General features: G+C 35.4%; 1 protein-coding gene across 4 annotated transcripts in view; it reads right to left on the bottom strand.

Annotated features, from left to right (window-relative positions):
* Vps13a (vacuolar protein sorting 13 homolog A) overlaps window positions 1-23,469 on the bottom strand; it is a 221,886-nt gene that overhangs the window by 106,361 nt on the left and 92,056 nt on the right. For all 4 annotated transcript variants that reach the window (XM_028874876.2, XM_028874875.2, XM_028874877.2 and 1 more), the window contains exons 29-34: window positions 23,259-23,412; window positions 22,377-22,493; window positions 22,190-22,293; window positions 15,408-15,575; window positions 9,691-9,995; window positions 1,623-1,770 (exon numbers count right to left, since the gene is read on the bottom strand). In XM_028874876.2, coding sequence (XP_028730709.1) covers window positions 1,623-1,770; window positions 9,691-9,995; window positions 15,408-15,575; window positions 22,190-22,293; window positions 22,377-22,493; window positions 23,259-23,412 — 996 coding nt within the window. The remainder of the gene's footprint in view (window positions 1-1,622; window positions 1,771-9,690; window positions 9,996-15,407; window positions 15,576-22,189; window positions 22,294-22,376; window positions 22,494-23,258; window positions 23,413-23,469) is intronic.

A 23,469-nucleotide genomic window follows, 5' to 3' on the forward strand; every position in this document is an offset into this window, starting at 1 on the left:
ATAAAAACTAAATAGAAAGTGAAGATGTAGGTTGAGAGAGCAGAGTAAACTTAAGTATGTTTCTTAAAAGTTCCAGACTGTATATTGCTATCACTTCAGCAAAACTTGCAATAGTTTTGATTCCCATTTGTTCCACAGGGAAAAATATGAATTTATGGATATTTTATTAGAGTGAAGCAGTGTCAACCAATTTGAAAGTAAAGTGAGGTGATCTACCATCAACTTCTTTATTCTAGAACTTTCTCTTCCTTTGCTAAGGCATTTCTTTTTTTTTTCCAGAGCTGAGGACTGAACCCAGGGCCTTGCACTTGCTAGGCAATCGCTCTACCACTGAGCTAAATCCCCAACCCTGCTGAGGCATTTCATATATTACAATAGTATTAAATATCACCAATGATTCCTCAGTTTATTTTGCAAGTATAGACTTTTCAATAAATTCTTGTCTAATATATCTACCAACTAGAATATATTTCCTTCATATAATGTATTACAAATTACAACTATTTTAGTTAAATGTCTATTTTTTCTATGTTGTATGGTATACATGTATATATACGTACATGTCCACATGTATATATGGAGCCCCAAAGTTGATATTAGGTGTCTTAAATGTTCTCTTTTGAGCAATATTAGTTGAAGATATGCTACATTTGTTTATGCTGTGGAACATTTAATGACGCAAAGATATGTTGCAATCTTTTCTGTTGTATTGATTTAACTCTGTGAAGCTATGTTACTTTGTCTGTCTAAAATGCCTGATTGGTCTAATAAAGAGCTAAACAACCAATAGCTAGGCAGGAGAAAGGATAGGCATGGCTGGCAGGCAGAGAGAATACATAGGAGCAAAAATCTGGGAGAACATCGAAGAGCAAGAGAAAGAAGAGGAGAGAGAAAAACCACCTGGCTAAATAGCAAGCCATGGAGTAAGAAGTAAAGAAAGGTATATAGAATAGAGAAAGATCAAAAGCCCAGAGGCAAAGGGTATTTGAGATAATTTAAATTAAGAAAAGCTGGCTAGATATAAGCCAAGTTAAGGACCGGGTATTCATAAGTCAGAGTAAGTCTCCATGTGTGATTATTTGGGAGGTGGGTGGCAGGCCCCCAAAGAGTAAAGAGTCAAAAGAGTAAAAACAATCAACTACAGGCCTCTTCTTTATTTACAACTGAACCTAGAACTTCTGAATCAGCCAGTTTACCCAGGAGTATGGTCTCTACCTACTCAATGCTGAGATTACAGCACTTGCTCAGCGTTTTTTTTAAACATGGGATCTAGGGAATAAAACTATAATTCTCATAATTATACCAAGTTGTTTCCCCAGACCTTCTTTACTTCCTTGCTATCTATCACATATTCTAGACTACCTTCATCATGAACCCAGTTCATGGTGGTAATTCTCATGAAGACAGAGACATCATAGCTTTTCTGTCACTGTATCTTTAATATCTAGTATAAAGATTAACACACAGCAAGCATTCAAATATCTGATAGAGAATGAATGGAGTAAATTAAATGAATTCTAGTTCCCAAGCTACTATTTAAATTCTGATCAACCTGATTATTCTTAAATTCTAAGCTAATACTGTCAGCTGTAAGAGAAATCAAAAATCCATGAAAATACTACCTCCATGGGTTTTAGCTGGCCTTTTACATTAAAACAAGGAACTTCCTTGTACCATTCCCAGGATAAGTTGCGTTCAACAATCACTTCCAGGTTCAAAGGTAGTAGCAGGTCTAGTACTTCCTGGTATGCATCATTCATAAACTGAGACCTATTGGAAAATATAAATTGTTTTTAACTGTTTTGTATACATTCAGGCAGGAAAACACAGATGTATGGTTAACTTTAATGTATCATTCTTCATTAAATAGAAGACATCAGCAACTTGTTTGTGTGAAGAGAAAAATAAAAGTACATATCAAAATGAAATATCTTACTAAACACCTAGGTGAATTTCTCTAAAGTAAACTGTTACATATCATAGAGAAGTACTACTTAAACATAGGATTTACAAACAGTGAAAGGTCAAAACCACTAAGTTGTATAAAATTACCTCAATAACATAGGTAAACAAACACACAAGAACTTGTTATAAAAACACTTTATAATAATTCATATATAGCAGAACACTATACTACTTTATAAGAAACTAAGTTGCACCATATAAAATTTCTCTATGTGTGGATCAAAATAGCTGAATATAAAAAACTTCACACAAAGATGAAGCATATTTGCCTTTCCAAATGGTTATTATGGCAAAACTGAAAAGGAGTAGATCACTGAATTCCTTCAAGGACAATGTAATTGACCACAGGAGCTTCCTTTGAATCTTCAAGTGACAATAATGGTTACTCTGCAAGAACATTCCTTATATTTTACTAAGGTTCAAAATTTTAAACTACATGAAGAAGACATGCATTCAATTTTAGGTATCAGTTCATTAATAGGAAAACATGGATATAAAAAGGGATTGCTCAGAAAACTTGGTTATGAAACCATTTCATAAACAGCTTATGGAGTAAAACCACATTTAAATAAGTAAACATGCTTGTAATTTCCAATTAATGGCAGTGAGTAAAGATATCTAAAACCCAACAGGGAAATGCTATAATACAAATGGATATGAAACATTAATGGCTAAGTATTACACATGGATATACAAGTTATTTAATTAGCTTAATATTAAAAATTTTATTTTTCACTGAAATACAAACCACAAATATCTCTGGATACATTTCTTCTCTACAGAAAAAAATATAATTGTGGTGTCAAAAGGTTACTTCATTTGGAAGAAATTTTCTTATTAGTTACTACTCAAAACGTTCTCCTATAAACATACACAAATACCTGGAACTTTTCATTGTTATATTTGATACATATTAATAGCATATGTTTAATTTTTTAAAAATTTATATATGTATGTAAGCTTACATGATTGTATGCACACCGTACGTGTGCATACAATTTTATAGTTTTCTTTATATTCTCAGAAAGTTCTATGAAGGAAAAGTCTATTTGTAGCTTGTTCTTAGTTATTTTCATAGTACTTAGCTGAGACGGCTGGCACATGCCATATAATAAATATTTATAGTAAGAGTTAAAAAATTAAATATGCACTTATGAATATGAAGCTATTTGTTTTTATGTTTGATAAAACAGAAACTAAATTGAATTTTCAAATACGAGTTACTTTATTTCAGGAAAAACTGGTTCTTTTCTCTAACTGAATAATTCTATTTCTGAGAACTCATTCTACAGAAATGATTTATCCTTCAATACTGGGGAGACCATCATATAAGTACTGATAAAATATTATGGTTACTTATACAGCAAAATGAAACTGAATCAGCTAATGTGTCTAACAAAGTCAAATAGATTTGCAAAAACACTAAAGAACAGGATGCTTTTAAAACTATATAGTAAAAAAACACTATAGAAAATGAGTCATACCACCAACCAGTGGAGTCATAAGCTCACCGTGGACCTACTAAAAACAGGTAAGAACCCATCTCCTGACAGGGCAGACCAGGTCCCTAGCCACTAGGCCAACGGGGCACATTCGGTGCCCCTCCCCCAAAGCCACTGGAGCCCCAGGGACCCACCAGATGCCTCTTCCCCCTGGCCCAGAAGACAGGTCCCACCCTGCACCAATTAGGAATAGCTGCTCCCTGAGACAGAGCCCACTGGTGCCCACTGGACTAAGATCTGCTCCCTGAGACACAGAATCCACCAGCACCGACTGGAACAAGAGTCCGGATTAGACCAAGAGCTCCCATTAGACCAAGAATATCAATTGGACCAAAAGAAGCTCCCTCAGACACAGACACCACTTGCATGGAGTGGAGGAAGAGATAGGTAGAAGCCAGTGCAAAAATACAGTCAACAACATAAAGACCAATATGGCAGCATCAGAACCTAGTGGTGCTACATCAGCAAGTCCTGAACATCCCAAAGCAGAAGAAATCAACCTTAAAAATGACTTTAAGAAGATAGTAGAGGTCTTTAAAGAGGAAATGAAAATTTCCTCTAAAGAATTCGAAGAAAAGACAAACAAAAAATTGGAAGAAATCAATAAATCCCTTAAAGAAAGCCAAGAAAAAGCAATTGAACGGGTGAATGAAACAGTTCAAGATTTGAAAACTGAAACAGAGGCAATAAAGAAGACACAAACTGTGGGAATGCAGGAAATGGAACTTCTCAGTAAGCGAACAGGAACTACAGATGCAAGCATAACCAACAGAAGGCAAGAGATGGAAGAGTGAATCTCTGGCATTGAAGATGTGATAGAGTAAATAGATTTGTCAGTCAACGAAAACATTAAAGCCAAAAAAGTCATAACACAAAACATCAAGGAAATTTGGGACGCCATAAAAAGATCAAACCTAAGAATAGGGACAGAAGGAGGAGAATACCAACTCAAAGGCACAAAAAATATATTCAACAAAATCATAGAAGAAAACTTTCCCAACCTAAAGAAGGAAATGCCTATGAAGGTACAAGAAGCTTTCAGAACACCAAATAGACTAGATCCAAAAAAAGTCCCCTCGCCACATAATAATCAAACCACTAAACATACAGAATAAAAACAAAATATTAAGAGTTGCAAAGGAAATAGGCCAAGTAACATATAAAGGCAGACACATCAGAATAACACCTGATTTCTCAATGGAGACTCTGAAAGCTAGAAGGTCCTGGACAGATGTTACACAGATACTAAGACTCCATAGATGCCAACCCAGACTATTATATCCAACAAAACTCTCAATCGCCATATACGATCTCATGATAAAACCAGATTTAAACAACACCTATCCACAAATCCAGCCCTACAGAAAGCACTAGAAGGAAAAATCCAACCTAAGTAACTTAAATGCACCCATGAAAATACAGGCAATAGATAATCCCACACCAGCAAATACCAAAGAAGAGAAACACACAATACCAACAAAAAAAAATAACAGGAATTAACAATCACTAGTCATTGACATCCATTAATATCAATGGTCTTAATTCACCTATAAAAAGACACAGGCTGACAGAACGGATACAAAAACAGGATCCAACCTTCTGCTGCATACAAGAAACACACCTCAACTTTAAAGACAGACACTATCTCAGAGTAAAAGGCTGGGAAAAGACTTTCCAATCACAAATGGACTTAAGAAGCAAGCTGGTGTAGCTATCCTAATATCTAATAAAATAGACTTCAAACTAAAATCAATCAAAAGAGATAAGGAAGGACATTACATACTTATCACAGGGAAAATCCACCAAGATGAAGTCTCAATTCTGAACATTTATGACTATGACCCAAATACAAGGGCACTCATATTTGTAAAAGAAACATTACTAAAGCTTAAATCACACATCAAACCCCACACACTAGTAGTGGGAGATTTCAACACCCCACTCTCACCAATGGATAGGTCTGCCAGACTAAAACTTAACGCAGAAATAAGGGACTTAACAGAAGTTATGACTCAAATGGACCTAATAGATATCTACAGAACATTCCACCCTAACAAAAAAAGGATATACCTTCTTCTCAGTACCCCATGGAACCTTCTTGAAAATTAACCATATGCTCAATCACAAAGCAAATCTCAACAGATACAAAAAAATTGGAATAAGCTCTTGCATTTTATCGGACCACCATGGCTTGAAGTTAGATTTCAACAACAACAAAAATTACAGAAAGCCTACAATCTCCTGGAAACGGATAATGCCCAAATGAATCACCAAAGGGTCAAGGAAGAAATAAAGTAAGAAATTAAATATTTCCTAGAATTCAATGAAAATGGAAGTACAACATATTCAAACTTATGGGACACTATGAAAGCAATGCTAAGAGGAAAATTCATAGCAATAAATGCCCACATAAAGAAGATGGAGAAATCTCACTCTAGTGACTTAACAGCACCCCTGAAAGCTCTGGAACAAAAAGACACAAACTCACCCAGGAGGAATCAACACCAGGAAATAACCAAAATGAGGACTGAAATAAATGAAACAGAAACAAAAGAGAACAATACAAAGAATCAATGAAACAAAGGCTTGGTTCTTTGAAAAAAAAAAAAAAAAAAAAAAAAAAAAAAAAAAAAAAAAAAAAAAACAAGATAAACAAGCTCTTATCCAAATTAACCAAAAGGCAGAGAGAGAGAGCATTCAAGTCAACAAAATCAGAAATGAAAAGGGAGACATAACAACAGACAATGAGCAAATCCAGAGAATCATCAGGTCATATTTCAAAAACCTGTACCCCACAAAACTGGAAAATCTATTAAAAAAAAAAAAAGGGCATATTTCTTGATAGGTATCACATACCAAAATTAAATCAAAATCAGATAAACAGTTTAAATAAACCTATAACCCCTAAGGAAATAGAAGCAGTCATTAAAAGTCTCCCCCAAAAAAAAAAAAAAAAAAAGCCCAAGGCTATATGACTTCAGGGCAGAATTCTTCCAGACTTTCAAAGAAAGCTAATAAAAATACAAACAGAAACAATGTTTTCAAATTATTTTTATGAGGCTACAGTCACCCTGATACCCAAACCACACAAAGATGCAAGAAAGAATTACAGACCAATCTTCCTCAAGGACATTGATGCAAAAATACTCAATAAAATATTGGCAAATATTCATATACCTAATTTGAACCTGTTATAAGCAACTCGAATAAATAAAAATCCCATATAACAATAAATATGAATTTTAAGTATGAATTTAAGGGAAAAAAGAATTTATGACACAAAATTTAAAGGACAATTATATTATATATATCCAAATAAAATAAACCAGAACAAATATAATAAATTAATTGTTAACTATGGATAGTTAAGAGTTAGCAATTTTTATATCATAAAAAGTTTAATTATTGTGGAGATAAAACAAACCACTACTATAATTTAATTATCTAAAAAAATTGATATATAAATAATCAATCTATTTTGAATGCATATCTGCACATACTTTATATCTACCATTTCTTTAAACCAAGAAAGCAATTAAAAAATTAAGACTTTTAGATTAAACTCTCCTGGTTAATGTAATACCTTTAGTTTTGAGTTACTACTGTATACCTAGAACTAATAATTAACTTATAATTAGTGGATGTTTTGCTGGATATGATGGTGTCTACTTGCAATCTTAGCTTTTGGGAGGCGAAGGCAGGAGGACTGACATGAGTTCAGGACTAGCTATTATACCACATAATACTATCTCTAACAACTAAGCACTAAATAAAAATAATGCAAAAATGTCTCCTTAAATTTCCCTGTAATTTATAAAATTTCTAGACTTAGGTGGACAAATTATTTTAGATTCTTCACTAAGTGCATCATTCTTCATTTTACATCTCAAATGAAGTATGTCTTTTATGTGGTTGCTGTTTTCCCTTTTAGAGTATTTTAATTTGCAGTGATGGGTAGTTCTCCACTCTATCAAAATTTTAAGAATAAGAAAACCCAAGTTCATCACCTTTTACTTACGATACAATCCATCAAAAACTTGTCTGCACTCATCTTTTTAGACAGTTTGAATCATTTTACAAATATTTCTATTTTCTTTTATAATATCACTAAGCCTTTGTCTTATTTCCTACATCTCATTACCCTTCAACATGACTTTCAATTGTTAAAGTCCAGTCCCCATAATTTCAGTAATACCTGCTTATCAAAAATTTAGTTTTGCTTCAAATCAAAGCTGCTAAATTATCAATACAAAATAAGTACTAGATAAAAACAACTTATAATACTATGAATTCATGTTTAAGAACAAGACCTCAATACAGTCTCCCAGTTTCCCTCCTCTCTCTTCTACCATAGACTAATTTCTTAAATTTTCAAATGCAATTTTCTTGTTTGTTTGTTTGCATATGAGGGAGAAAACACAACTGTCACAGGCCTCCTCAGTGTCAGAGGGTAGCACAGGGGAGTTGATTCTCTCCTTCCACCATGCAGGTCCCATGTATAGAACTCAAGGCTTGGAGGTAAGAGGCTTTACCTGCTAAGCCACCTCCCTGGCCTTGCTGACTCACTTCTAAAGGCTCCTCTTATGCAAATTTCTTACATGTCTGCACTCCTCACCGTTCTTTCCCACATGCGTCAGTCTAAAATCTTATTTAATATTATTACCTATTCCAACAAACTCGAGGACTAGTCCTGTATTACTAAACTTTCATAGCTAAGAATTTAAACAAGATCTTTCTTTTAATATGCAGAATATATAATCAATTTTCTTCTAGGTATCTTTAGATCTCTCATTATATTTATTTTTATATTCTGTACTTCACAGAAACCAGTACTGCCAGTGTACAGTTTTTTTTTGTTCTGTCTTTTCTCAGTGAATTGCATTAACAAGTAGAATTTTATAAGTATTATAGTTAAAAAAAATTAGTATCTCCTGTACCCTCTACACTAACTTCCACATCCACTTAGTAAGTTATTATTGACTCTACTTTTAATTTTCTTGTTAACTGGTGAGCTCTGACTTCATTCATCTACAAAGGAGTATGTCGAATGTAATTCTTTTGTGAATTATAGTCATAGTTATCAAACTTTCAGCCTCACCTTCAGTTTTGTCTTCTTTTGAGCAATTTTCCATTTTTTCAGCACACTAAATAGTATGCACCAAAATACAATAAAGTAGGCACTACTTACTGATTCCTTATAAAGATTTTTTTTTTCATGAATATACTTGGTCACAACCCTTTATACATTAAGAGTTGAATTAATGCTTAAATATTCAACTGGTGGAAGCAATTCCTTTATTCAAGATGAGAGAGATGAACCAGATTCACATTCATGCTGGAAACACCATCCACCAAAGGTTGGGGGGGGGGCACGGAAATAACTGAGGGTTGAGGGTGGGGAAGTGTGGGTGGTGGTAACCCTATGACTTGCTTTCAGTTTACTACTGTTTTCAGATGACTTACACACAAACAGTAAAAAGAGAAAGACAAAGCCAGGAACTCCATGAGAATCCAAAGGGACCAAAGATGCTTGGGAGGAACTAAATTTATGGAAGCTTGGTTTACGTTGAATGCAAAATCAATAATCTTAGTTGATCTAAAGAAACTCAGATAAAGAGAAAAACTGAATATAAAGTTTACAGATGAAAAAAAGGAAATACAACATAATGAAAAAAAAAAACAATGAAACAAAAAACAAGAGCTTTGAAATCATAAAATTAATACTTATACTGATTCTGATGAGCAAAAGAATATAACAAATAATATAAGAAATAAGAGATAATATCATAAAGATTAATGACTAAAAAGGGAATGAATACTCTTATAAGTCAACTATTTCTCAATAAAGTTGCTTAAAAAATATCCAAAGCTGACAGAATAGGCTGAGCAACACTATGTGTTGCACAGTGAATATGAGTTTCATGTCAAAATTTTCCATTTCTACCTCATCCTTATAAAGAATTATAAAAACATGAAAATATACTCCCTTCAGATAAGTTTGCAGTTTTTATCATTATCTAAGGAGAAGTTTTCAAATATTTCTAGGTTGTTTTTTGAAAGACTGTAAGTGATCTAGCTAGAAGACACTTGAAAAAAAAAACCCACAAAGTAGAGTAATAATAGAATAAAATTGCACTATAAAGAGAATTCTAAAGCTATCAAGTCCTTTAGTCAAAGAATTAAGAATTGATTATTTTACACAAATACACTGTGAAAAGCTTACCTGTATAGTCTCATTTCACTCAACTTTATTGTTATCAAATCAATTACAGGTGGGAGATTACTCTGGGTTTCTTTTACAATAACAAATGTATTTTTCATTGTAACTAATCCAAAATCAGCAACAAAAACATTCCGAGACACTGGAGACTGTGGGATGAGCACAACAGGAGCTTTTATGTTAACATCCAATGCAAACCTTGCACTTCTTCCAGCCAGTTCCATTACACCATCAGCAGCCATTCCTGCTGCTTGAGCAGTTGCTTCAGCCAAGGCATTTTTAACTGCTTGAAAATTATCTATAAAATCCTATAAAGATATAGAATGATATAATATTACCTTTAATAAAACATTAAATATATTAAATATAAGTTATATTAAATGAATTTTACCTCCATAAAGAACTTGGTACAACAAAGCCCATTATTTACTTATTATTCTCTGCTGGAAAAACTGAACAACAAATATACAGTGAGAAAATAAAAATCTAGTCATCAGAACAAAGCAAAAAAGGATACTTGAATGTTTCAGTGGTATTATTTCCTTATGGCACACTTTCTCTAAGATCTAAGCACTTCTCACAGTTTATAGTATGGATTTAAAAATCTAGCCGGGCGTTGGTGGCACATGCCTTTAATCCCAGCACTCGGGAAGCAGAGCCAGGTGGATCTCTGTGAGTTCGAGGCCAGCCTGGGCTACCAAGTGAGCTCCAGGAAAGGTGCAAAGCTACACAGAGAAACCCTGTCTCAAAAAACAAAACAAAACAAAAAAAAACTTAGAAAGTATTCCATGACTTTAGGAAAATGCAAATTACATCTAGTTTACCCAGCCAGAAAGGCTAAGGTCAAGGAAACAAATGAAAACAAATGCAAGTGAAGATGAGGGGGAAAGGGAGCCCTTTTTCCCCGGTGGTACAGCCACTTTGGAAATCAGTGTGGAAAATTCTCAAAATGATAAAAGTAGATCTACCAGATATGTAACTCAGCTATGCCACTCTTCAGCATGTGCCTGCACAAAGTACTTGACATCCTACTCCACAAATACTTGTCACGTTCATTGCGCTCTACTGACAACAGCTAGTGAATGGAAGCAATCTAAATGTCCTTCAACTGCTGAATGGATAATGAAAACGTGGTACTATAGAATACTATTTCGCTGTAAAGCGGAATCATGAAATTCACAGGTAAATTGATAGAACCAGAAAATATCACACTGAGTGAGGTAACCCAGAATCAGAAAGACAAATGTTCATGTTCTCTCTCATTTGAGGCTCCTAGCTCCAAATCTTCAGATAGTGAGTACATATCCTGTAGAAACTAGGAAAGTAAAATAGTACCACTACATGGATAGCGAGGAGAAAAGGAGAGAGGAATAGCAGGGCACATGTGATCTGGAGAGGGAAAAGGAGGTGTCTCCCTATCCTACTACAGATATATACTTGCTCAGCCATATTCACTGCCACCCTGTTCACAAAGGCAAGAAAATGGAAACAACCTAAATGTCCTTCTTCGATGAATGGATAATGGACATATGGTAAATATACAAAACAAAATTCTATTCAATTGTAAAAAAAATGAAATTCACAACCAAATGGGTGGCAATAAAGTATTATATTGAGTGAAGTGATTCACACCCCAAAAGACACTCCATGTTCTCTCTTATTTGTGAATCCTATCTTTGAATATTTAGATTTGACTACATAAAACAAGTAACTTCAGAAGTCAGGAAAGTAGGAAGAGACTGGGCCAGGAGGAAGAAGGAGGATAGGGAAATGCAGATACTATGAAGAGCAAAAGAGGGAAAATGGTGGTGGTGGGGGGGGGGATGTTACCTGAATAGGAGAGGGAGGACAATACAGGAGAGAGGAGGAAGAAGAGCTACATAATATTAGTGATGTTTTTAAAAGTCATAGGGAAACATCATTTGATAAACTTTTTTAAGTGTGTGTATTTTTTTTTTTTTTTTCGAGACAGGGTTTCTCTGTGTAGCTTTGCGCCTTTCCTGGAGCTCACTTGGTAGCCCAGGCTGGCCTCGAACTCACAGAGATCCGCCTGGCTCTGCCTCACGAGTGCTGGGATTAAAGGCGTGCGCCACCAACGCCCGGCTAAGTGTGTGTATTTTAAATGGAATCATGAGGTGATGATGCTCTCTCCAAGAGCTATAGCCTATTTAACAAAAAACCCAGTGCCAGGCACAGGAAACCTTCCTTAGGGTTGCTCGCCACAGTGAGTCTCAGAAACCCCCCAAACAATGTATGTTATTACTATTGCCTTTGGTTGCCTCTCAGCACTTGATGATAGGAGGACCCTACTGTTGAAGAAATGACATATTTCAGACATAAGACTTGAAGAAACAAGCTGGAACCTATCTAGAAAGCCTCTGCTCTCAGGATTTGCTCTCATAGTATTAGAAGGTGCTATGTAATATGTTAAAGAGAAAAAAAATCAATAGTTCTACCCAATGGTAAAGTCTATGAACCAAAAACATAATATTAGGCACAGACTGCCTCCTATTGATAGGCCTTAAGTTCAACTACAGAGCTGTTGGTTACACTCAAGATTAAAGCCCACCCAATTGGAGGGAATCCATGTCTAATACTGTATTTCTAGCCATGACTTTGAGGTGAAGTCATGGACCCACAAAGAAGACCTACTGTGGTGATATATTGTGTACCCCAATAAAGCTTGCCTGGGGATCAGAGGACAAAGCCAGCCACTATATTAAACATAGAGGTCAGGCAATGGTAGCACACACTAGGAAGGAAGGAAGATGGCAGGGCACAGAATGGTATACAAGGCATGAGTAAAGAGGAAGTCTCTCTCTTTAGGCTGAGGATTTCATAGAGGTAAGAACATGGTTGGCTTGTTCTGTTTCTCTGATCTTTCAGCTTTCACCCAATATCTAGCAGCATTTTTTTTTAATTATTAATAAGACCTTTTACGATTTTTCTTACAACCTACTACTGCAATTTTTTTTCAAAAAAAAAAAACTTTAAAAGCTTTTTATATGTATAGATATTTTTCTTGCATGTATGTGTGTGTACCACGAGCAAGCAGTGTCTATAAAGGCCAGAACAGAATATCTGATGCCCAGATATTTGAGTTAGAGATGTTAATCACCATGCAGATGCTAGGAACCAAACCTTGGTCCCCAAGAGGAGCAGTCTGTGCTGTTAATTGCTGATCCATCACCCCAGCTCCTCCCATTTCTCAAATCAATATAATTTCTAATTATATTCTAAATACCTGCCCTTATGCCCACAATCAGCCTATCTCTCACTTCTCATCAAAGAAGCTTCTTTTTGCAATACATGGAACTATTACAGAAACCCACAATTGGCCAAAGTACAGAAATTAAGGGATAATGTGGGGCCCTACTCTAGTTAGTACATCTACAATGCAAACTCCTACACCCACGGGTCAGGGAACATTGTCGAAGAGGGGGTAGAAAAGATTCTAAAATACAGAGGACCAGGATATTTCGCTGTTAGGTGTTGTTTTCTATACACGACAGAGGAGCTGCATCCATGATAGCTCTAAAATATGATTACATAAACAAGACACGCATAATGAAGAGTGCCAGCTGACATGGAAATGCGGATAGGGGATTGCCCTATACTACCTATAGGTGAAAAGCTACAACCAATAGCTGCTAAGAGAGAAGAATCCGTTTTCTTAAGGTACAAACAGACACAGAAACACACACACACAATAATAAAGAGGTCATGAAATTGAAATAAGAGTGTGGAGGGGGAACACATGAGGAGTTGGAGAGTACAGAAGAAGGGATGAAAATAATGTAAATATAGCACTCAATTACGAAATTCTCAAAAAAAAGACCATTTTTAAAAATTGTTCATCTTTGTTTTTGCTGTACAGAAAAACTTTTGGGGGAAACCTCAGTTTAAAAGGTCACTGTCAAGTTAGACAAAGTTCAAAATTCTTAAGTAACAGAAGAGGGCTCCTCATTGCCAAATAAAAACATGAATCCCTTCTTTTTAAATACTGCTGTACTTGGCCTATTAATTCTACTACTGTCTTAGACTTGATTATCTAGTTCATACACCAATCATCAGAAGCAGTAGAAGCAGTACTGTGAAAGATCAGTGATGCCATAAAACAGAGACAGGGCTAGGAGACATTCCAGAGGGAGAAGCAGACAGCATAGTTGTGAGGATGGAGGCTGGATCCTTAGCCCCCACACAGAAAGCCAGGATGGTGTGGTACCCCTCATCTAAATAGTCAGGAGAAGTGGGTAGGATATTCCTGAAGCAGGCCAACCTAGCCAAATCTGCAAGCTGAATGAGATTCTGCCCCAATATCTAAGGTAGAGAACAACAGAGGAAGACACACAACTACATACATATGTACCAGTATGTACATACACACATAAGCATGCATAACACACACACACACCACCACCACCAACAACAACAACAAAAGAGACTACAAATCAGTATGACACCATAAAAATTAAATGGCCAACAAGGGTACAATAGGAAAGGAAAATGTTTATGAGAAGCAGAACTAAAGAACTCAGAAGTTCTTTGGCAAAGTCATTTCAAGATTCAATCTAATTTCTTAAAGTCTGTAATATCTACAGAATTACATTGCCTCCAAAAGTATAATTTTCTTAATGGTGACTTCATCTGTATTTGGTATAGTTTTAAAGTTGGAAGGTAGAAAATACAAATATTTACATTTATGATTTAAACAATAGGAAGTTTAATCAATGCACACCATATAACATATATAACAGATGCACAATTTTATGTAGTACACTATATATTAACATATTAACATGTAAAGAATATTTTTCAATTAACTAAAATATTTGTCAAAATGTTATATAAACAAGGTACAAAACATTTTGGTTGTTATGGTACTCAACCTATTATTTTAAATATGTATATATGTGTATATTAGGGTTTCTAAGAGATTGCTGTGAAGAGATACCATGACCACGGTAACTCTTGCAAAGGAAATATTTAACTCAGGATGGTGTAAAATTTCAGAGGTTTAGTCCATTATCCTCCTGGCAGCATATAGGCAGATGAGCTGGAGAAGGAGCTGAGAGTTCTACATAGTGATCTGCAGGCAACAGGAGGTGAACTGTGTTCTACATTGTGTGCAGATTGAGTATAACAGACCTCAAAGCCCGCCTCCACAGTGATATACTTCCTCTAACAAGGACACACCTCCTAACAGTGCCACTCCCTATGAAGACCATTTTCTTTTAAGCTACCAATACAGGCATAAAATCTTCCCAGCTTGATCTCTAATCTATTTGAACTTCTTTTAACCCAATGTGATCTTTTATTCAGAAGATACTATATAATTTTTCTATGAATTATTTTTGTACAACAAAAAGCAAAGATGAATGAGTATGCTTTACCTACTTTTAATTTGTAACATATATTTTTATTAGGCAAAGCATGGTGAAACATACATTTAAACCCACCATTTGGCAGGTAGAGGCATGTGGGTCTCTGTAAGTTCCAGGCCAGCCATGTTTATGTCTGGAGACCTTGTTTAAAAAAACAAAACAAAAACAAACAAACAACAACAAAAAAAAAACAAAGATAGATATACTTATGTGTGTGCATGTATGTGTATACTCTGAAATTTTCATACATGCATATAATTTTTTGAGATAGGGTCTCTACACTTAACACATAGCAATTTCTACCTAGAATTTAAAATAATTTATTAAAATACTTACCAATATTGCATATAGAAATTTTGTGACAAACACAACTTCAATGCAACCAACAGTTAAATTAACTCGAGCATCAACCACATTCATATCTGTGTATGCAGAGCCAGCAGTTGCATCCATGTAAGAAATCATTTTGAAGCTGAAAACTTCTTTTCCAGTGATATAAACAGCCTTAATGAGAGAAGAATCCCAATTATTACAATCAATTTTTGAAGTAATGTACCCCAAGATCAAAATAATAATAAAATATTCTACCATTTGAAAAATCTTCCAGGTATTTGAGTAAATACAAATGAGACAACAATTCCAAATGCTTTATGAGAACATGTAACCTAACGTGTTTTCTGTTGTTATCTTTGAGTGTCAGGAAAATAAATAGGTCTACCTTGACCAGTTTTATCTTCTTAGTGGGGAGAATAGATATGCATCTCACTTGGATTTTTTGCCTTGTGATGGCAGTCATCATATAAAATGTCTTTAGTAATTTTCAAAGCTAAAACATACCACCTGCACAATTTACCAGAGCTCAGTGTCTCATTTCTTTAGGTCTGAGGACTCTGAATCAATCCCCCCCCCCACATTCTTTAATGGAATAACTCAATTTTAAACTTCTCATTCTTCATTAGTTGGTTAAGAATCATTTTAATCACTAACAAAGAATTGCCTGGGAGGGGGTTAAAATTTCCACCCTCATAACTACCAGTCAAAAGTATAAGAAATAGGAAACTAATATTTTTAAATTTTGGAACAAAGTATAACATAGTTTTCTTAACTCTTAAATTCTAGAAGCAAGAACAGAGGATTGAAAAGCCATCAAGAAAATCAACCACAATTCCTAAGAAAGCAAAAGTATGATTTTTTGAAGGCCGAAGGACGAAAAACAAGGAGGAGGAGGAGGAGAAGAAAAAGAAGAAGAAATTATAATTTTTCTTGTTACTACTAGAAATATTAAACAACAAAAAGACAACACAAAAGTACTCTACCATCTAAGAAAAATCAGGTACCTTCAAGGAGAGAAGATTACAGGGATGCCAAATACCATATAAGTTATGTAAGAACAATTCTGCTAAAACATGAAGGATGACTGAACAGCAATGTTGGAGACAAAGTCCCTGGGAAATGCAAACATAGCACCTCAGTTGCAGGTAGTTTGTTATCCTCTCTTGGGAGTGCATAAGAAAAAACTAAGATTGAAATTAAGGTTTTATTTGGTATTGGTTTTAGAAAAATAAGAATACTTTCATCCCATACAAGGCCCAAAGAACTGGCCTAGAGAGATGGCTCAGTAGTAACGAGCACTTATTATTCTTCTAAAGGACTGGGCTTCAATTCCCAGCACCCACATGACAGCTCAAAACTGCTTGTATCTCCAGTTACACAGGATCCAACAACCTCTTCTGGACTCCCTGGGCAGCAGGCATGGACATGGTGCAGAGACAGACAGAAAGACTTGATTTGAAAACATCCATCACATAAAAATAAATAAGTGAATTTCTTACAAAGGCCCAAAGCATCAGCAGAATTTTTCTCTGACCAAAAAGAGAGACAATAAACCTTGCTGACCTCAGGCCCAGGTAAAGATACAAAATCTTAGAGATAAGGACAAAGAAAGGTTGACTGAACACCAATGTTGGAGACAAAGTCCCTTTATTACCCAAGGAAAGGACCAGAAGCCTTCATTAGAGCAGACCATGAGAAGTCCTCTTTAGTTTGGATGCAGTAAGATATTCATTCAGTCTTACATTAGAAGTCAAGAAGCAATCAAGATGCCTGGAGGAGAAACAGATCCTCAAGAACATCCCATTTCTGAGACTAAAGAATGCTTGGCCAGGAATGAAAATGACTGTCAAAGTATTCTGAGCTGGTTATTTTTAGGTATCAATTTTATTGGTTAAAAAATGCCTAAGACAAGGCCAAGAAGATGGGTCAAAAGGTAAGGGTACTTGCCACTAAGTCTGATGAACTGAACTGGATCCTCAGAACCCACACTGTGAAGTGAAAGGAATCCTGCAAGTTTTCCTAGGACTCTCTACATGGATATCATGGTATGCCATCACAACTGGAGGAGGGAAGGAAGAGAAAGAGACAGAGAGACAGAGAGAGAGGTGTCTTGGGCATCTGTGAAACACAACTTTGAGTTTATCTGGAGGGGTCAAAAATTAACTAAATGGGGTAAGATCACCCTATAGGCTAGGGCCCTGGACTGAATAGAAAGGAAAAAAGGTGAGAAAGCCAATTGTATTTTCTTTCCTCTATGTAGCCCTGGCTGGCCTGAGATTTGCTATGTAGACCATAATAGCTTTAAACATACAGAGATCTGTCTGCTCTGCTTCCAGATTGCTGGAATTAAAAGGTCTGTGCCACCATGCCCAATCTAAGCATTATACCATTGCTTCACATTCCTTCAGTTGTATATTATACCTACAGTTGAGGCTATGTTGCTAGGATTCTGGTCCGTGCTAACATTCTGACTTTCCCTCTACTCTTATCCCACAGAAAGTTGTCATTTTACACATTTGGCTCTTTACTTAATATTGTAGGCTGTTGTCCCATGTTCCTGATGCATGCAAGCTTGATGGGTAGTAATGGGGTTGAGGAAGAGGAAGATATTAGTTATTTTTCTTGTTACTGTGACTTAGTTAGATCCCTAGAGCCTACAGAGTTAAATCCCTGGAAATAGACAACATGGAGGACCTAGAAACACTACTTACTGGCTTGTTCATCATGTGTTGTCCTACCTCCAGGTTTCCTGCTTCAGTTCCTGCCTTGCCTTCCCTTGGTGATGAATTATAATCTTCAGGTTGTTAGATGAAATAAACCCCATCTTCCTCAATTATTTTTGTACAAAATCGCTTATCACAGCAATAAGAAAAGTAAGTAAAATAAGACACCATCTAAATTAAAATAAAGACCCAGAATTCCTGGGACTCACATCCAGGCTGCTGAGTGACCATAACAGGTAAAACTTTATGTACTTCAATTTTTGTACCCTAAAGCTGAAAACAAGATTCAGATATGTATGGGATTTATGATTATTATTTAAATTAAAATAAGTTATCAGTAAGCAGTAGTAGGAAATTATCATGTAGAAGAGAAGTAAAATTAAGACCTAGGTTTAACCATACACAATCTTTGTTGATGCACACCAAACATTTAAGAACAAAACAACACACATCTCACAAATTTCTGGTATAAAGTATATTAGTTGTTTTTCTTGTTACTTGAAAGAAAGTAACTTCTTACTTGGTAGAAAGTAACTGGTACAAATTACTCTTCAGAAGACCTTTATTCAGAAAAAGATGGAGCATGATAGACATGGGCAACCATGGTGGGGCCCAGAAGCAGGAGGGTCTGGCCTTCAGGCCCCAAGAGTAGCTTCATTACAGAGAATGAATGGCATGGCAGAGTCCTGAAGGAAAAGAGACATCAATTCCCAAGAACAAAGGGAAACAATAACTTTCAGTGAAGTCTGACAGGGTACATAAGGGAAGGCATTCCATGAAGAACCAGGAGTCAGGTAGAAATTAGATATGGGTAAAGCTGTAATTCAAACTTGCCTTCAATATGGGAGTCAAGAGGTTGAGGCTGAAACTGTCTTACAGTCACAGCAAACAAGTGATTTTAATAGTCAGGACTAAGGGAGAGACTACCAAGGGAGTGGTCTAGTGTGAGCAAGGGAAGACTGTAACCTAATAGAAATAATTTCTTAACTAATTTTCAAAATGAACCTGATAACAAATCTAGAAACAGGAAACTAATTAAAAATGCATTTATATTTGTCACCCAAAATTAGCAAGCACTCAAAACTGGATTTAAAAAAAAAAACTTAATTAAATGTCTTTATATAAAAGGAAACAAGAATCTAGCAAAATGTTTTATTTCAATGAAATATGTCTTCAATAATATTAGTACTATTCAACAATAGACTTGTAAATAGAGAATGCTGCTCTAATTAATATACAATGACTTGGTCTGAAAGTTACAATCTGTAACAGTAATGAGTTTAATTTATCAGTAACACCTTAGAGGACAACAGTCGATGTATATCACAGCATAATTACCTCAAAATTTTAATACAGAGTAAAAAACTTACGCTGCTCTGGTTACTCAATGGAGTAGTTCATGTTAAAAAAACTACCTACACTGGAATCCAAGGAAAATGATAGTGGAGCAAGACAACAGGAGAAAGAGACTTTTCAATCTGTACCTCTTTTAAGCTATATTTTAATTTGGCATTATTTTAAAAATAAAATACAGAAGGGAAAAAAATCAATGTTTGGTGCTATGAGTAATTTCTGTTACTATCTGTACAGCTTTTAGTAGATAATTTTATTTCTGTCAGCATCACTTTCTAGAAAAATAAAAATGTATGCTCTATCCTTCATTGTCCTAAATATACTATAAATCCTAAAGTAAAAGTGACAGAGGAGCAAATAATAACTTTGGAAATTATAATCAGCATTAAAAATCTTGTTCCTTATTTCTACAAGTCATGCAAATTTGGAGACTTTTGTGCTAAATCACTGTTTATTAATACACATGCACGTATATATAATTTTTTGTTTTTTTTTTTTCCGAGACAGGGTTTCTCTGTGTAGCTTTGCGCCTTTCCTGGAACTCACTTGGTAGCCCAGGTTGGCCTTGAACTCACAGAGATCCGCCTGACGCTGCCTCCCTAGTGCTGGGATTAAAGGCGTGCGCCACCACCGCCCGGCTGTATATATAATTTTTGTTTCTCACATAAAATCAGTTGATGACTGTATCAGTGATGATGACAGAACTAGAGAGATGGCTCAGCAGTTAAGAGCACTTACTGCTGTTCCAAAGGACCTGGGTTCAGTTCCCAGCACCCACATGGAAGCTCATAACTATCTATATCTTCATTTCCTGCTATGGGCCACAGATGAGAATGTATTATGAGAACTCTGCTAGTTATGGCAAAATCACTACCTGAAGGGATCAAGAAATTCCTTCAGAGGAAGCCAAATTCCAAGGAGCTTTTGGTGTTATTTGGCTTGTCATATAACAGCTGTCTTCTGTTATGAAAATCATGTGTGCCTTCATAGCTTTCTCAATTGATTTTTTCCTAAGAACTGCTAACAATGTGGACTGATGACTATTTGAACATATACATTGGAGGTATTTGGAGAACTTTCTCAGGAAAGACTTCCTTTCCTCAGGCCCATCTGTTTCTTCTCCTTTTAGTGCTGGAATCAGATATCTCCCTTAGCCACATTCAAGGACTAACAGTAACAACAGTCCAAACCACCACATAATAAGTCTCCTGAAAATAAGGTAAATTCCACATGACTAGGTCAGGTGGACCTTAAGTAATAGCTTCGCACAATTTAGCTTGGACCCTCTTCTTCTTATAGCTTTACTAACTTTATAGACCTCTAACTCCTCACCTAACCATTTCTAGGAATATTTAGATAACCTTCTGCGCTGACAGCTATGCACAGCCAGAACCCCAGTTCAAGCCTCCCTGTAATTATAGTCATTGGCAGCATCTGGTCAGGTCCATTCCCAGTTGGAGCTAAGTACCTTACCAGAGATACCTCTGTACTCTCTAAGAACAGACTTAGGCATCCAGACTACCTGTTTGAGAAGGCCTGGCAGATGTGCCAATTAAGCTTAACCTTCTCCTTTCCAAAGTCTTATCTCTAGCTTTAGATCCACCCTTAACAATTAACTCAGAACTAAAGGGTTCCAATTTACAGGTACATCTAGCTATGATGCAAGTTGCCTAGCCAAGTTACCTAGCAACATAGCACACTCGCCAGAAACAGTAGGAGCAGATAGCTTGGAGGAATAAGGGTCAAAGGAATAAAAAGGCAGTTTTATTTTCAGAGAAGGATTTAGAGGTAGAAGGACACAGAGAGGAAGAGAAGAGTAGAGAACTTGAGAATGGAGAGAGAACTAAGAAGGACAGGAGGATTATGACCAGAGAGAACGTGTGGATGAGATGGAAGATGAGGAAGAGCCAGATGGGGAAGTACTAGCTGGGTAAGAACGAGAGAGAAGAACCTAGATGAGGCAGAATTCAGACAAGAGAATTAAGATTTTTTTTAAAAGATTCATTTATTTATTATGTATACAAGTGTTCTGTCTGCATGTACGCCTACAGCCGGAAGAGGGTGCCAGAACTCATTACACATGGTTGTGAACCACCATATGGTTGCTGAACTCAGGACCTCTGGAACAGCCAGGGCTCTTAACCACTGAGCCATCTCTCCAGCCCAGTTCAGGATATTTAAAGACAAAATACTTTTATTTTTAAGTGTTCTTAAAAGAAGCATTATTAGCAACACTCCTCCCCCAACCACCCAAAGAGCCTATTTGTTCCAGGAGCATTGCATACTTAGAAAATCATAATCTTAATTATATAAATAAAAGACTACACTGGGTAACTGAAAGAGTCACACAAATATTAAGTATCAAAACTAATAAATCAATTGTGCTTGACTCCAAAACCCATTATGCATAAGATACTGCTAATACATGACAATTCCCTATCTAATTGATATGAAAATTACATACTTAATGATACATTAGTACTTAGTAAGAAAAAAAAAATCTCAGCGCTGGAGAGATGGCTTAGTGGTTAAGAGCATTTGCTCTTCAAGAGGACCTAGGTTCAAATCCCAGCACTCACATGGCAGCCCACAAAAATCTGTAACTCCAGTTCCAGAGGATCTGATACCTTCAAATAGACATAAATGCACAAAACACCAACCCACATGAAATAAAAATAAAAACAATTTTTAAAAAACCCAAAATCTTACCTTTTTGTATACAGCCATTTTATCAGAATCTAACACAATTATATTCCTTAGTTTTGCATTTATTTCAGTGACTAATGGCTTCATAATCATCTCAGAATCAAGCCCTGAAGGAATAAAACAATGAATAATTGCTTTTCTTTGTCTTCAATTTGATAATTTTAAATATATTTTCATGAGATGGTATTACCTTCAATCTTAATTTCAGAAATGTTTTGTTTCTGATCCTGAATAAAAATCCGCAAACAAGATAATTCTGCCAAAAGCTGCAAGGTAATAATATCTTCATTCGTGGGTAGCTTTAAAGCTACAAAACAAAAATCACATTGTAACACAAAGAAAGGTTTAGTAATTACCACACTATGCCTGGCAGCAAAAATATCACCATAAATAATTATAACATCAGATTTACAATTCAACTATAAAGCAAAGAGAAAATATTCTGACTGAATTGAGAACTCTAAAAATGAATTATCTAATGAAACAAACACAAATAGGCCAAAGACTGCTCTTAGAGGTGACTAATCATTTGAAACTAAGAAATTTTTAAAATAACTATGAATCTTTGAGACAACTATCATTATGGAAAGCACAAATACCCACAGTTCTAAATGGTAATTGATAGAGTATCTCTAATTCAAAATTCCAAAATCAAAGGCTTTTTGAGCATTACCATTACACTCAAGAAATTTTGGATTTAGAGTATCTCAAATCTTAACCTGCACTCTGATTAAAAACAATGATGACAATACTCAAATGTGGTCAGTTACATTTTTTTTAATTTAAAATAATGTCATATAAACTTTAAATCAAATATTTCTTGTCTAATTTTCAACTCAAATCTATTACATAATAAACATTTTGTTTTGGCCGTAATCAGTCCCTTTATCACTATTCTCTAAAATTAACTGGGTATATGATAAATCATTTTAGTTATTTGTCTAATTAAAAGGAACACCAGAGCCTAAAATTACTATTCCAATTGGTGAACCCCCCCCAAAAAAACACAAGTCCCGCCCCAAAAACCCAAACAACAACAAAAACCAAAAACTTAAATTTTAAAGAAATATACCAAGTTTTTTAATGATATCTCCTTTGTCTTCAGTCTCTGCAACAGACCCTGGGGCAGATTGTTGCTCTAATTGTGGAAGGATATTATTAAGATAATTCATTGTATTGAGAAGTGCTTCAGTGTGTAAATGAATATCCAAAGAGGAAAAATTAACCTATAGGACAAAACTGATTTTAGTACTAGGTCAAAAAAAAAATCTGACTTGATGGTC

Source organism: Peromyscus leucopus, chromosome 1 (assembly GCF_004664715.2).
Source record: "Peromyscus leucopus breed LL Stock chromosome 1, UCI_PerLeu_2.1, whole genome shotgun sequence".
NCBI classification, from domain to species: domain Eukaryota; kingdom Metazoa; phylum Chordata; class Mammalia; order Rodentia; family Cricetidae; genus Peromyscus; species Peromyscus leucopus.